We start from the raw sequence: 15,022 nt of genomic DNA, 5'->3' as shown, positions 1-15,022 counted from the left end.
TTGAGTTGTCAAGTTGTAATGTAATTAAGACCTACAGTTTGATGGAGGGAGGCTAAAAATAACTGCACAATTGAATTGACTCAGGAAAACACATCAAGCCCAGTTCCTTCTGCAGTGAGAAAAAGGCTGGGAACACAGGGGTGCCAGAATAATTTCTAAAATCATTCACAACTAAATGCAGAAATGGGGGGCTTTTATCATACATGACCTCTTAACATATTCATCATAAACATACTGCCCTGAGGGAAAATGCATTACGTATAGAAAAGCTTCAGTGAAAAAAATACTTAACATCTTCTGAAGAGATTAATATTTTATGCAGGATAAAGGCACCCAAGTAGTGTCCTGCTATCTTAACTCCAGAGATGATTTCTCAGCCTTAGCAGTAGTGATGCCTCACAGAATGTGGTATAAACCACAGTGGAAAGTACTCTGAATTCTGTTCTTTATTAGAATGGAAAAGATTATATGCTATGTGAATAAAATGAACAAAGTAGATGTTGCAATGAAATAAACCATATATTGGCATCAGTGTTAAAAAAATAAACTGGACTGGATATTGGGAAAGAAAGAAGGAATCTGATCCAATCCTCGAAAGCTAAAGCTATCCTTAAACAGTGCACACTTACACTGTGTTATGTGACATTCTAAGTTGTGTATTTCTTTCTGTGGGGAGTAGTTTTGAGTTTTAGTTTGAGTGTGACAGTAATAGACTACATTCACACAGCAGGTAAAAGTCGTCCAAAATAAATTAGCAAAAACCCATTTAATGTGGAATTTCCAAATCAAAATTTTTAACCCCTTTCATGTGTGGAATTGAAATCCAACACAAATCAGATATATAATGTGATTTTTTCCATCATTAAGGTGGACAAAAAGGCTATAAGGAAAAGGGAAAATGGACAATAGCAGTGAGGGAGGTTTAGTGGCAGGAAAGTGAAGAAGCAGGCTTTATACAAATTCTTTATTCTCTGTAATAAGCCCAGCTGTTAGCTCCTTAAGTGGATTTGGACCACTTTTACCTGTTGTGTGAACAGTTGTGTTTGAGCGTCACCATAGCCTTTCGCAGGCCCCCTAGTGGCCAGTAGAATAAAAACTTTGGTTGGAATTTAAAGGACTAATATTTAACTTATTTTCAGTAGTAATTATTTTTCAGTGAGTTCAAAAGGTAGAGAAGACTACAATACCAACTCAGAGCTGCTACTTTTCTCCTGAACAGGTAACTTAAGCTAACTGGCTAGCTAATTCAGTCAGGTAATTTAACACCACCACCAGGTTAGCTTACTAGGCACTGGTGTATAAATATTTTTTTAAATAAGTGTTCACATTCATATCAGTGATCTGTGTGCCACTGTGATAAAAAGGCAGAGGGTACCTGAGTGAGCTAGATAGTTTAGAGAGGTTAGCGCAGAGCTGCGCACAGCCCGGCCAACGCGGCGGTCCTTTGCGCGGCTCACAGCCCGGGCGACGCGGCTCACAGCCCGGGTGATGCAGCTCACAGTCCGGCCAACGCGGCGCTCTCTGACGTGACGTATAAAAATACTGTGATATACTGTGAAACCGTCAATCTTAAAAAAAAATGTGATATGCATTTATGGTTATACCACCCAGCACTAGTACAATCTAAAAATACAATTAAGAAATCCAATAAAGAGAGCTGGATTTTAGCTCAGAAACTTGAATTGTGCATGCATGAAACCATACCATGATACAGGAAATGCACAAGCAGCATTTAAATCAGCACCTGACACTGCGAGAAAACACTTTGTAATGACACTGAAATTATTCTATTATTCTAAATGTATGTTCATATTGTGGCTTAATGTATATAAAAAACACAGCCTGACGTGTTGGGTTATAAATGACGTTTGTATCACTGAAGCTGGTTGCTAGGCAAAAATCTGATTATTACTTTTTCCTATTATCCGATAAGCCAAGTTCATAGTAAACACATTAAAAGGATTATTGACAAATTTGGGAAATTAATATTGAAGCATTGATCATTGCATGACTGGCTAAAATACTGTTTACTGAACAGACAATATCGTGATTATCAAATATTATTGAGGTTATGTCCATTTGTTGTACGATAAATCAATAATGAATTATTATGACAGGCTTAGATATAATAGTATTGAAAGAGGCAAAGAGGCATCATCCCATGCCTAGAACACAGTGAACTCATGGCAATGAAAAACACATCACTCTAACACAGGCTTCATCTGATTTCTAGGGAAGTGAGAAGACTTTATTAGGTTGCTACTGGTTGTTTTAGATCAGGCAGTACATTAATCTCTGTGGTGTTATCAGAGGTCCAGCAGCTCTCAGCCATGGCAGACACACAGAGCAGCCTGGCCCCCAGCACTGGAGCAGGACAGCCCTAGCCACAGCCAAATGAATAAAACATCTCCTTCCAGCAGTCCAGCGTCATCACTATCATCCTGGAGCAGATGCAAGCAGCCCCAGCCAATGCTCCTTATGTGAAGACCAGCACACACATACACACACACACATCTCTTTCTATATATAAATACAGTACATCACTTTTATCTCTCTGTCAATGTAACTTTCCCCTCTCACACCCACTCTTCCTCGATTAAGCTACATACAGCTTTTTCAGCAGCCAAAACAATCTGAGGCTGGAGGCCTGCCATCCTGGGCCCTCTCAGTGCCAGAGCCTTTGGGTCAGAGTAAACACTACTGACCTGTTTTCAACCTGACTGCCAAAATGTGTGTAAATGCTGGGATCACATTTAGATGTGTTTAAGAGCTTACTGGTCTCATGGTGGAAGTGAAGCAGGAGATATCAATACGAGATGTGGCTGGGCCCAGGCCTGAGACTTGAAACCATATAATGAAGATATTGAGTGGCTCATCTTTTGATGTCTGTATGGGTGTATGTGTGTGTGTGTGTGTGTGTAGCTCCGGGGGTCATGGATGCTGCTTGTAGCACATCAAAGTGAGTGAGCAGCAGTCAGTGGTAGAGCTCTGTGGGAGGGAACATGATCTGTCTACACAATTACAGTCTGTGAGCCATTTGGCTTTATGTCAAATGATTTACACTGTACTCTACATTTCACTTACCACAACAAAAAAAAAACATAATGACATTAGGTTTTAATGAACAGGAGAAATAGTCAAGGTTGCTCATTCATACATTCAGTGTATGTCTGAGTTACCACTTCACTGCTCCATTCGTTGCCATGCTACTAAAAGATATTGATGCATTCGCCTTCAAGGTCACTCAGTACTGAAACAAGAGCTCTTGAAGTAACAGGGAATTCTATTTGCCTGTGCTTCACATTCAGGCTTATCGTATAATTAAAAAGATTCCCTTCTTCTGTCATTCGCTATTTTCTTGTTTTGTGATCAAAAATCAAAGGGCTCAAATGGTTCACCGTGTTATTAGATAAAAAGGGGTAGTGTGTTAGATAAGAGTGGAAAAAGGCAGAAAATTGGTACAATTATGGAACTGTGTCAATGCATTATAATGTATATGGATTGTGCTTAAATCTAATCTGTAATGGATAAACACCAATATTTACAAACATTTCAGCAAACACATTCCAAAAAGGTGTAGTAGTATAGATTGTGCTACTTGCCAGGATTTTTTTTTTCTCATTCAAATTTTGTTCAGAAAAAATTGTGAAGATATCCCATATTATGAACATGATCAATTACAGGATAAGTGTATTATTACAATCTGAGTATTGTGAGTAAAGTGTGTTATGTCATAGAGACAAGTTTCACAGGTCATATGTCTATAAGATTAAATAGGACAGTGTGTTACATTCTACAGAACAGTATATTAGATAAAATAAAAAGTGTGTTAGGTCATAGAGAACAGTTCATTACATCATATTAAAGAGAGTGTTAAAACAATGTGTTAGGCCATAAAGAACAGTCTATCAGATCATGTAGTTTGGTGTGTTTAGTCATATAGAACAATCATGTAGTGTGTGAAGTCATATAAAACAGTGTGTGAAGTCATATGGAACAGCGTTTAAAAAGTTTTAGGTAATAAAGAACAGTCTATTACATCATATGTTACAGTGTGTTAAGTAATATTAAACAGTCTATTAGATCATATGTAACAGTGTGTTAAGCCATATAGGACAGTCTATTACATCATATGTTACAGTGTGTTAAGTCATATTAAACAGTCTATTAGATCATATGTAACAGTGTGTTAAGCCATATATGACAGTCTATTGGACAGTATGTTTGGTCAAACAGAAAAGTCTATTGGCTTATACTAGGTCTATATTAGATTATATAGAACAGCGTTTTACAGAGATGTGTATTAGAACAATCTGTTATGTAATATAGAACAGTCTATACAATCATACTAGGATAGTGTAAGTCATTGTATAGGAGACGTGTATTAAGTCAACAAGACGTGTGTAAGAACGAATACTCCAGCAGGTGTCCGCTCAACAGGTTCTCTAGTGACTTCCCAGTCAACAGGTTCATGTGGTGCTGGGTGGGCATGGGCTCTGTGTGGGTTGTACGTGTGTGTTTACTGGGACCCAGCTGAGCTTATAAAACGGGCAACATCGTTATAGCCCACATTAATCACCAGGTGCCAGCGTTTAACCCATTATGACCCTATTACTGACATCCACCATATGGAGGGTCCACACTGAACACGTGGACAAAACGTCTGATTCCCATGGGCTACCCATACAGGCCCCACACTGGTATGTAACAAACAAACAATAACCCGCACGCTCCGTCCTCACTCACCCGCGCGTATCGAGACGAGTAGGGGTCCTCGAAGAGCGCCCACATCTTCTTCTGCCAGCGTTTCCAGCGGCCACCCCTGGCGTCCGCCGCGTCCCCGTGCGCGAGCCTGCGCGTCATTTCGGCACCCTCGTCGCCGTCGGCTGCCTCGTGCGTGCCATCAGCGGCCACCTCCACCTCCAGCTCGTGCCTGTGCCCGGTGTCCAGAGGCGCCGCGCCGCCGAAGCTCACGAGCGCCTCCTCGGCCTCGCGGTGCTGACGGTACGTCATCCAGCAGCAAGGCTCCACGTCCGTCTCGTCGATGCCCCAGAAGGAGAGCTCCTCCTCGTAGAGCGGCCCGCACACATCCGCCGGGCAGTGCAGCTTGCCGGTGCGGTAGTAGTTGAGAATGTGCGCGAAGACCCCCGGGTGCCGGTCGAAGAAGAAGTCGTGGCCCGCGCCCTCCGCCTGCTCGGCGAGGCGCGCGAGCCGCGTACCGGGCAGCGTGCGTAGCGTGCCGCGGTACGTCTCGTGCCTCACGCCGCCGACGTTCAGCACGACGCGCTCCTCGTCGTCACCCTGGCCCATGGCGGGTTCGACCCTCCCGACCTCCGCCGCCCCCCACCCCCCCACCCCCTTTACCCCTAGAAGCCGCAGGGCATCAGCTCGTGGGGGCGTCAGAGGCTACGGGCAGCACCTCCGTGATCGCGCAACACATGCATGCAGAGTGGGGGGCGTGGACGGATGCGCGAGACGATCAGACACAGAGAATCGGTGAAATAAAAAATTACATAAAAAACAAAAACAGAAAATGCACGCAAAAAAATCTAATGCACGCGCCTCTTTGTGTTGCGTATTGGTGAAAGATGCGCGTGCAATGGTGCGAGAAGGAGGGACGCCTTTGTGTGAATGAGCGCGTGCGTGAGCGTGCGTGTGTTTATGTGTCTGTTTCAGCGCGCCATTTCTGAACGCGCGCTCTTCAGCCCTCTCCTCTCAAGAACAATAAAAACAGTATAATAACCGCGTCGACTGATCGAGATCGCGCACGTGTACAGACAGATCAAAGCACCGGTTCGGGCGTCATTGGGCGCAAGGTGACCGACCGCACGCAGACAGTCTTCATCACCACTCTCCCACTCAGTGCATCAGGCTACAGCGCTGCTCCGACTGCACCTTGCCCTCATCTCGAGGCGCGCGAGACGAGGACCCTCCCTGCTGTATCGTAAGCGGCTGTTGCTTGTCCACTTGTCTGTAAAGGTGCGCGTTCACTGGGCGCGTCGCTGCGAGCTCTTCCCGCGCTGGAGAGGACGCAGCTGGAGTAGCCAGTGATGATGATGATGTCTTTCTTGGAGGCGAGGAGCAGCAGCAGAACGGGCGAGGACGAGGCGCGCGCGGGGAGGGTCCTTCATTTACGGTCTCGCGGCATGCGTGCTCCTCCGCATGCAAACGCACTAGTGCACATGTGTAGCGCGCCGGAGCCCCGCGCGCACACCCTGAATGATTTAACCACAGGTAGCCTGTAGGTGCTGTGCTCACGCGCAGCTTGACCTCCCTCCCCTCTGTGAGAGAGAGAGAGAGAGAGAGACAGAGAGAGAGAGACAGAGAGACAGAGAGAGAAAGAGGGAGAGAGGGAGGGGTAATGGTTCTGGTACCCTCAACGCGCGCGCAAATGGGAGGTGGGAGACAAATCCCTCTGGTGATGCTCAACAGAATGTCCTTCCCAATAAAGAAGCTGTGCAGTGAAATGAGCAGTCAACACACACAGGATTAGAAGGGTATAACTCACTTATGCACAAAATTAAGCATTCGACTGAAGTGAGACAGAGGTGTCTCAATTCAGTACAATTCCCAGTACACACAGAAAAATATGAATACAACCAAATATAAGAAAATATATCAATATTAACAGCAATGTTTATTTTTATGAAATCATTTAAAGTAATAAAAGCTGTTAACACCCACAAGCTTATATATTAGACCATGGTTCTGATGGTCAGTACTGGTCAAAATACCTTATAACATACCTACATTGTAAATGAATACTGAAGTCATTCAGACTATGAAGGAACACACAACTGTGTAGTTTAACTTAAAAGTTTTAAAGAAACCAAAATACTATCAAAATATTATCTGGGGTGCTGTTAACGTGTGGTTTCTGAGACTGGTAACTCTGAATAACTAATGCAACATAGGTTACTATTGGTCTCCCTTTCCTGGGGCAGTCTTGATGAGAGCCAGTTTCATCACATCATTTAGTGGTCTTTGCAACTGCACTTGAGACTACATTGAAAGTTCTTGGAATTTTTCAGATTGACAGACTTTCTTAATTTTCTTTTCTTTTATACACTGCACTTTTACTGTTTTCCTGTGTATCATGCTTTATCTGCAAGCTCCCTACAATTAGTGGAAAACCTCTGGCAAAAGAGATGAGGGTGTAAATATAACCAGTGGGAAACACAGCCAGTCACAAAATTGTTAGTCAACTGCTGTAATCAACCTATATTTCACAGTGTTTGTTTGACTAAACAATACAATACAGTTTCAGAGCTGGATATGTTAGTTCGATTTGAATTAGATAATAATACAACATTGTTTTTGAGCTAGCAATAGTTGGCTACCAGCATTGTCTAGTCATCAGCACCCTACTAATGCTTCACTAACCTGATACTTACTAAATGTCAATCACAAAAAAAACATTATAGCTATTATTAGTTTTTCCTAAATTTACCTGGGTTTTGTTTATCAGTTTGTCCACAGTAATGAGAGCGGGTGTTACACTTACTGTCCCTAAGCAAGTCAAAGTAAAACTGTTTACAACAATGGTACTTTGGGTTACAACTGAATTAGCCAGCTACTGTAAACATACTGTACAAGACATTAGATACTTGACAGTCTGGTAGGTCTGGAACTGTGAGGAAATGACTGGCATAGATTACACTGGAAGTCTTGGTATAGCTCAGGCCATGTTGATTACCTCAATAAATTAGTTCTCATTAATAGTGAGAAATGACCAGATCTTTATGCTATTCCTGACCACAAATTGATTTTAGATATGTCCAAGTGGCCAGAAATCACGTGGCTTGATATAAGCAATTATCTCATATAGACATCCCGTATTTATAAAAATGGAAGCCAAAGAGCGTCATCTGCATTTTTTGGCAAACAATATAATCCCTGTACTAAACTAAACATTTTTATCCTATCCAGTTAACTGCACAACAACTCATTGATGTTTTTGCTCTCTGAACAGTGAAGAGTGCTGCTTTCTGCCCTCTGTTTGCCTACGCATCTCTGTATTAACATTGCACAGAAACCTGCTTATAACTTGTTAAAGGAGAAATCCATAAGAAATGGACTTGGGGTGTATTGAAACATAGTTAATTAAGTACAAACTTTTGTTAGCCCACATTAGTTTACCCCCATCATACCAAAATATAGTGCTTTTAGCCAATGCTCCCAACAGGCTTACAATGCTAGTTATAGAGGCATAGCTTTGACCATGAAAATAAATTGCTGTTTTACACCATTAACAAACGTAAAGTAGCTCCACACGTCATTGGTAGAATTCTGAGGGATCTGACATTTTAAACAAGGCACTGAGAACTTTGAAAGTTTACAAGTAGATTATTTAAAAAAAACTTTATACACACAGTACCTTGAGGTAGTTCTCAGAGAGCTGCCATCTTGAAATTAAGTCACAATAATCACAAACTAACAAGCACAAACAAATACTTCTACGTTTGAAAAACAGATTATAGACACATCATTTACCAGCAAACGTTTAAGTCATCCTTTTCTGACATATTACCTAACAAACACTTTGACTGTTGTGCTGTGAACTGTTTGTTGCTGCATCATAATTACAACACGACTTTTTCCAAAATGATTTAGTCATTTTACTCAGACCTTCCATTCCTCATTAAATGCTGCAGAAGTTACATTCTGCTGTTACAATGTGCACAGTAGCTGTGTTCCAAAGCGTAGACTGCATTTCCCGGCCACCATGTCATAAAAGGCTGTTTTAAACTGAAGGACTTCACACACCTGAACTATGCAACCAACGGTACCCACAACTTTTTTGCACACATACACAGCAAAGAGAAAAAAGAAAAACAGCACTGTGAAAATTGAGTGAAATTGGTGGGAACCACACCAATTGGAGAAGAGTATGTTTTAAAATGTTTTTATCACATTTATTAAGATGAAGAACTGAAAAAGTTTTGCACTGTAGTTTCAGCAAATTACATACAACACAGTCATTGGTTTGTAGAATGCCGTCAGTTCTGCAAGTTGCTTTCCCTTTTTGTGCCAAACTGTTCCTCTCTGGTAGAATTCAGAATTCACTAACATGTGCATCATCCAGTAGAATGAGTGTAGATTACCCTCTGATTCCTTTTATTTTTGTCAATAAATAATACAGTAACAGTTGATACGGAAATTAACGGTGTAAATTTTTGCATACATACAGTGAGTCCAAGAAGTATTTGATCCCTTGCTGATTTTCTTTGTTTGCCCACTAATAAAGACATGATCATTCTGCACTTTTAATGGTAGATATATTCTAACATGGAGAGACAGAATATCAAGACAAAAATCCAGAATATAATTTTAAAGAATATATTTTAATTAATTTGTATTTCAATGAGGAAAATAAGTATTTGATCCCTCTTGCCAAACACACTCAATACTTAGTGGCAAAGCCTTTGTTTGCAAGCACAGCAGTGAGACGTTTGTTGTAGTTAACCACAAGTTTAGCACACACACCAGGGGGAATTTTGGCCCACTCTTCTTTGCAGATCCTCTCTAAATCATGCAGGTTGGTGGGCTGTCGCTTGGCAACTCTGACCTTCAGCTCCCTCCATAGATTTTCGATCGGATTGAGGTCTGGCGACTGGCGGTGCCACTCCATGACCTTAATGTGATTTTTCTTGAGCCAATCCTTTGCTGTATGTTTAGGGTCGTTATCATGTTGGAAGACCCAACCACGGCCCATTTTCAGATCCCTGGCAGAGGGGAGGAGGTTGTCCCTCAGGATTGTGCGGTACATGGCTCCATCCATCTTCCCAGTGATGCGGTGAAGTAGCCCTGTACCCTTGGCAGAGAAACACGCCCAAAACATTATGCTTCCACCTCCATGCTTGACGGTGGGCACAGTGTTCTTGGGGTCATAGGCAGCATTTTTCTTCCTCCACACATGGCAGGTGGAGTTGAGGCCAAAAAGTTCAATTTTGGTCTCGTCTGACCACAAAACCTTCTCCCAATAACTTGGTTCATCTTTCAAATGATCATTGGCATACTTGAGGCGCGCCTCCACATGTGCTCTCTTCAGCAGGGGTACCTTTCGGGCACTGCAGGATGTGAATCCACTGTTGCGCAAAGTGTTGCCAATTGTTTCCTTGCAAACTGTGGTCCCAGCTGCCTTCAGGTCATTTGCTAACTCCTGCCGAGTGGTTGCAGGACGATTTCTGACCGTTCTCAGCATCATTGCCACCCCACGAGGCGAAATCTTCTTTGGAGCACCGGGCCGAGGTCTGTTGATTGTCATGTTATACTCTTTAAACTTTCTGATAATTGCACCAATAGTTGTTACTTTCACATCCAACACCTTACTAATCTTTTTGTAGCCCATTCCAGCTTTGTGAAGGTCAACAATTCTGACTCTGAGGTCCTGTGACAGCTCTTTGGTTTTACCCATGTTGGAGACTTGAAATCTGTGTGATCTGTCTGATTCTGTGGACAGGTGTTTTTCACACAAGTGATTAGTGAGAACAGGTGGCTTCAGGTCAGGTAACAAGTTGATTGGGAGTGTCTAACTGGTCTGTAAAAGCCAGAACTGCTAATGAATACTAAGGGATCAAATACTTATTTCACTCCATGAAATACAAATCAATTAATATATATTCCTTAGATTTATTTTCTGGATTTTCTTTTTAATATTCTGTCTCTCCATGTAAGAATACATCTACCATTAAAAGTATAGAATGATCATGTCTTTATTAGTGGGCCAACGAAGAAAATCAGCAAGGGATCAAATACTTCTTGGACTCACTGTACATGTATGGTTTCTAGAACAACCCTGTTCTTTTTTCGTCTGGGCTGAGGACAGCATGCCTCAACTCCCTGTAACTGGTCAGAAATAGATTCGATCTAGAAAAATTTGGATGGACAGGACCATGGTTCAGTAGTTCTGTGTGGCTTTTTGGTTCAGACCAAACCAGGCAGGTGTGAAAGAAAGCATCTATAGAAGCCAATGCCAGCTTTGCTTTGGCTGCTATATGGTAACATATTTTTATTTTATTGACTAGGGTAGACAAATGGATGGTAGCACAATGGATGGTAGCACAAACTGATCCTAGTTGGCATTTCAATGTTGAATTAACGTTGATTTTATGATTGAATCAATGTTGGTTTTGGTGTTGATTTTTTAAAAAAGTGAATCAACGTTGATATGGCAATGTTGTTTCAAAGTTGTACGTTCAACCTTTAATAAACTATAGCTCACTAAAATGAGAAAATCCTATGATTAACAAAGTGTGAACAATAAACTTACATCACTGCAGTAAATCTGAGTATAAAGAATATTACCCACCACTACCTGATCTGACTCAACATCTGATCTGAAAAACACAACAGTAAAACAAACGGATCGTTAACATTCTCCCAGGTACAGTGAAGAATTGGTACCAAATTATATACCAGTTACTGAAAATGGAATAAAACCACTTTTCATCTCTCCATCCAATCATTTTTTAAATTGTATGGTGATGAAATGTAAAATGTTAATTCAAAGGCAGAATGTTGAGGACATTATGTTGATTTAATTTTTAAATTTCAACATTTGCACAACCATTAAACATTAAATGTTGTTTTATCGTTGTTTTTACAACAACAGACATTCCTTCAATCATATTTCAACCACAGCTGGGATAGCAAAACTTTAAAAACAGTCAAAACACAAGACATTTCTATATAAAATAGTTCTACACTGCAGACTCTACACGGTTTTGCTCGCTAAAGATTACATTTATATGTGGCTATTTTATGGGTACATTTATGTATGTTCATTAAATAAACAAAAATATATATTTTGTTTAGAAACACCACACAGATCAGAATTAACCCTGTAATGGTTATTAAATAAATTAAATCATACTTGCATGATCCCTTCAAACTCACTAAAACACTAAAATGTCCCCATACTACACTGATTCCAGCCATGATGAACAGCAGTAAACAGTACACCGGGATTCCAGAACTGGAATTGGACAAACACCTGCCATTTGGAGAACTGACTAAAATCTGCAGTGTGCAGTAAGTGTCTATAGGTAGCAGCAAAGCTCGAAAATCTGCCTCCCCGGTACATGTATGTTGTTGTTCTGTTTCATCTATAGAGTGATGGTCAGTGTAAGGTTTAGCAGACTGTATGAAGCTAAATTTGAAAATAGAAAAATGGGTGTAAATCTAAATAATTATTTTTCCCATTGAGTAAAGTAAAGAAAAAATACGTTTTTAATCCAATTTTAATTACTTAGTTTCTCATTTCAGCCGTTTGCAAACAGAATTTCAAGAAGAATTAAAGGTTTCTCTTAATTTTCAGATTTGTATATTTTTGTATCTTGTAACACAAATGTGATGGTATAATCCTTACAAAATGCAGAAATGGAAAAATCAGAAAATAAAGAAAATATTTTTTTTGTTCATTTTTCCTGTAAAAAAAAAAAAAACTTTTTAAATCCAATTTTCTATTTTTGCAATTAGCCTCAAACAGTCAGAAAAATAAATGAATAAATGTTACACTGTCCGTATGGATGGGACATAAAGTAGCAAAGGTAGGTCTATAGGAGGACTAATAACCGCTGGTCTGTATCAACAACCAAACCAAAGCCTGGCAATGACTGCTGCTTTAAAAAACACTTTACAAGTTATTATACCTCTACCATATTTACATTCTAAACAACATGGCTGATGAAACTTTAATAATCTAGTTAACTTGCATTAAGCTTTAAACATTAAAGGATCATTTCCATGAGAGGTATTAAGCCTAGTCATAGACTATACTGTATATCTTTATCCAAAATGCTGTATATTCCAAGAATGGACCATTGTTTTTTTTTGTTTTTTTTGTTAGTTGACTTTCAAAAATAAAATGTTTAAACTTAAAACTTAAGTTAACTTATGGCAAAACATAATACAAATTAAGTACCTACTTTTTAAATGCAGCCACATCATGGAAATTAACAATAAATATATAGTTTATGTTTTACTAATAACCACTGGTTTCACATTTTGCATATTCAAGCACTTTAAAGTTGATTGTTAGATAGATCAGATGGGGGTCCATTAGGGTTAGGGTTCAGATAGAGGTCTGATGCAAATCTTCAGGGACAGAGTTGGTGGCCACTGCTTTAACCCATTGGTCACATCAGGTCAGGATGGACAGGGCCATGGTTCAGTAGATCTGTGTGGCTGTTTTGGTTCAGACCAAACTAGGCAGGTGTGAAAGAAAGCATCTATAGCCAATGCCAGCTTTGCTTTGGCTGCTATATGGTAACATGTTTTTATTTTGTTATCTGTTATAGTAACATTTAAATAACAAACCTGCTGTAAAGCGATTCATATGTGCAAAAAATAAATCACAATGTTCTATTATTCACAGTTTTACAAAGTAAGGAAACATTAAAACATTGTTTTAAAAGCTTTTTTTAAACACAAATAGAGGCTTGTTGCTATGGCTTGTTGCTATGCGACCAGGTTCACAGTTATGCCATTGAGGTTAAATCTCTAAAATCTCAGTCTACACTGCATTATCCACTATTGATCTCAGTCCATTGAGCTCAACATGTTACTTCTCATTGGTACAAGCTGTTCTAGCTTGGCTTGTATGCCATCAAAAATAGTTTTGATGGCATACAAGCCAAGCTAGAACAGCTTGTACCAATGAGATTTAGAGATTTTAGAGAGTTAACCTCAATGGCCAGTCAGTGCAGCTGCTTTGTGTTTAAAGATTCTGTGTTTTAGAGTTAGATATGATTGTACTAAGGAACTTTAGACACTTCGTATCATTAGTGTTTCTTCAAAGCCTGATTCAAAGTGAAAGTCACGTGACTGTTCTGAAAGAGATTTTTACATCAGGGGGTCACTGAATAGTAGTGGCGGGGACCTTTCGCATGTACTGTTTAACAGGATGCTCAACTTTTTTCAGTCCCTCAATAATGTGTACTCAACTTACAGGAGCACAGCTAACATGTCTGGATGTTCCTTCAATTCAGACTAAAGACTGTATTGTGTATTGTGTATGCCACATGCAAAAGTTAAAACCTGTGTGTGATCTCCTGCAGCTCCGCTGTCTACACAGAGCTCCATGTGTAAGCCTCCCACAGCACTGATTACTGCTGCACAAGCTCAGGGACAGCAGCTGCATTTAGACAGCAGATCATCTCGTCACATCTTTGACTGGACAAAATAAAATAATAACACTTACTGAGCTTCTTTCTGAAGGAGAAAATAAGTGTCAGGTTCCCCACTAAGCCACACATAGCATTTCTACATTAAACTACTTTTCAGCACACACTGCTGACAATCCTCACTAATTAAAGATTATGCTAAATTCATTAATGTTGATGTTGAGATTAATATATCATATTTTAATGTCATTTTAAACTTATTCAGAGTGAGCGCTAGACGGAGCAGTTGGTCAGTCTGGTTCAGTTTCTTATACGTTTTATTGATTTCTTTATTAAAATACCATATAATAAGCAGAGGTTTTAAACTGAAGTTGAACACACTAAGGTTGTAGAAAAAAATTATAATATTTAGTTTCATATATATATATATATATATATATATATATATATATATATATATATATATATATATATATATATATATATATATATATATATACGTATATATAGCCATCTCTAACTAACGGAGGCGGTTCTTTAATTAGGCAAACCTAGGGATTTGCCTAGGGCCTCGACCAAATCTGTCCTCCATAGGGGCCCCCAAATCTGACCATGCCAGCTACAGTAAATACACCCAAAACAATGTTAATTTGTTACTTATGTAAAGTAAAGAAAAACATATTTCTATTAAAAAAACGACAGAAATATTAGTAGAATAATGTCTAAATACTAATTGTCCAAACACACATCCCCCCTCCGTTGCTTGCACTGAACTAGTCCATAATATGATGACGTAGCACTGTGCCACACGACGTGACTTCAAGATGCACTGCCAATATTCACCTCCTTTTTTACACCTCCTGGACCGATCAGTGTTTTTGGGGCCAATCCCGATC

The 15,022-nt window shown here is 40.0% G+C and overlaps 1 protein-coding gene across 2 annotated transcripts in view; it reads right to left on the bottom strand.

Annotated features, from left to right (window-relative positions):
* The window catches only part of kcnc1b (potassium voltage-gated channel, Shaw-related subfamily, member 1b), a 28,389-nt gene extending 23,042 nt beyond the window's left edge, over positions 1-5,347 (bottom strand). For both annotated transcript variants that reach the window (XM_007235172.3, XM_007235171.3), the window contains exon 1: positions 4,747-5,347. In XM_007235172.3, the coding sequence (XP_007235234.3) occupies positions 4,747-5,310 (564 nt within the window). In that variant the 5' untranslated portion in view covers positions 5,311-5,347. The remainder of the gene's footprint in view (positions 1-4,746) is intronic.
* Positions 5,348-15,022: the final 9,675 nt, after the last annotated feature.

Source organism: Astyanax mexicanus, chromosome 2 (assembly GCF_023375975.1).
Source record: "Astyanax mexicanus isolate ESR-SI-001 chromosome 2, AstMex3_surface, whole genome shotgun sequence".
In the NCBI taxonomy this organism is placed as follows: Eukaryota; Metazoa; Chordata; class Actinopteri; order Characiformes; family Acestrorhamphidae; genus Astyanax; species Astyanax mexicanus.
This window is presented reverse-complemented; position numbering and strand designations above follow the sequence as displayed.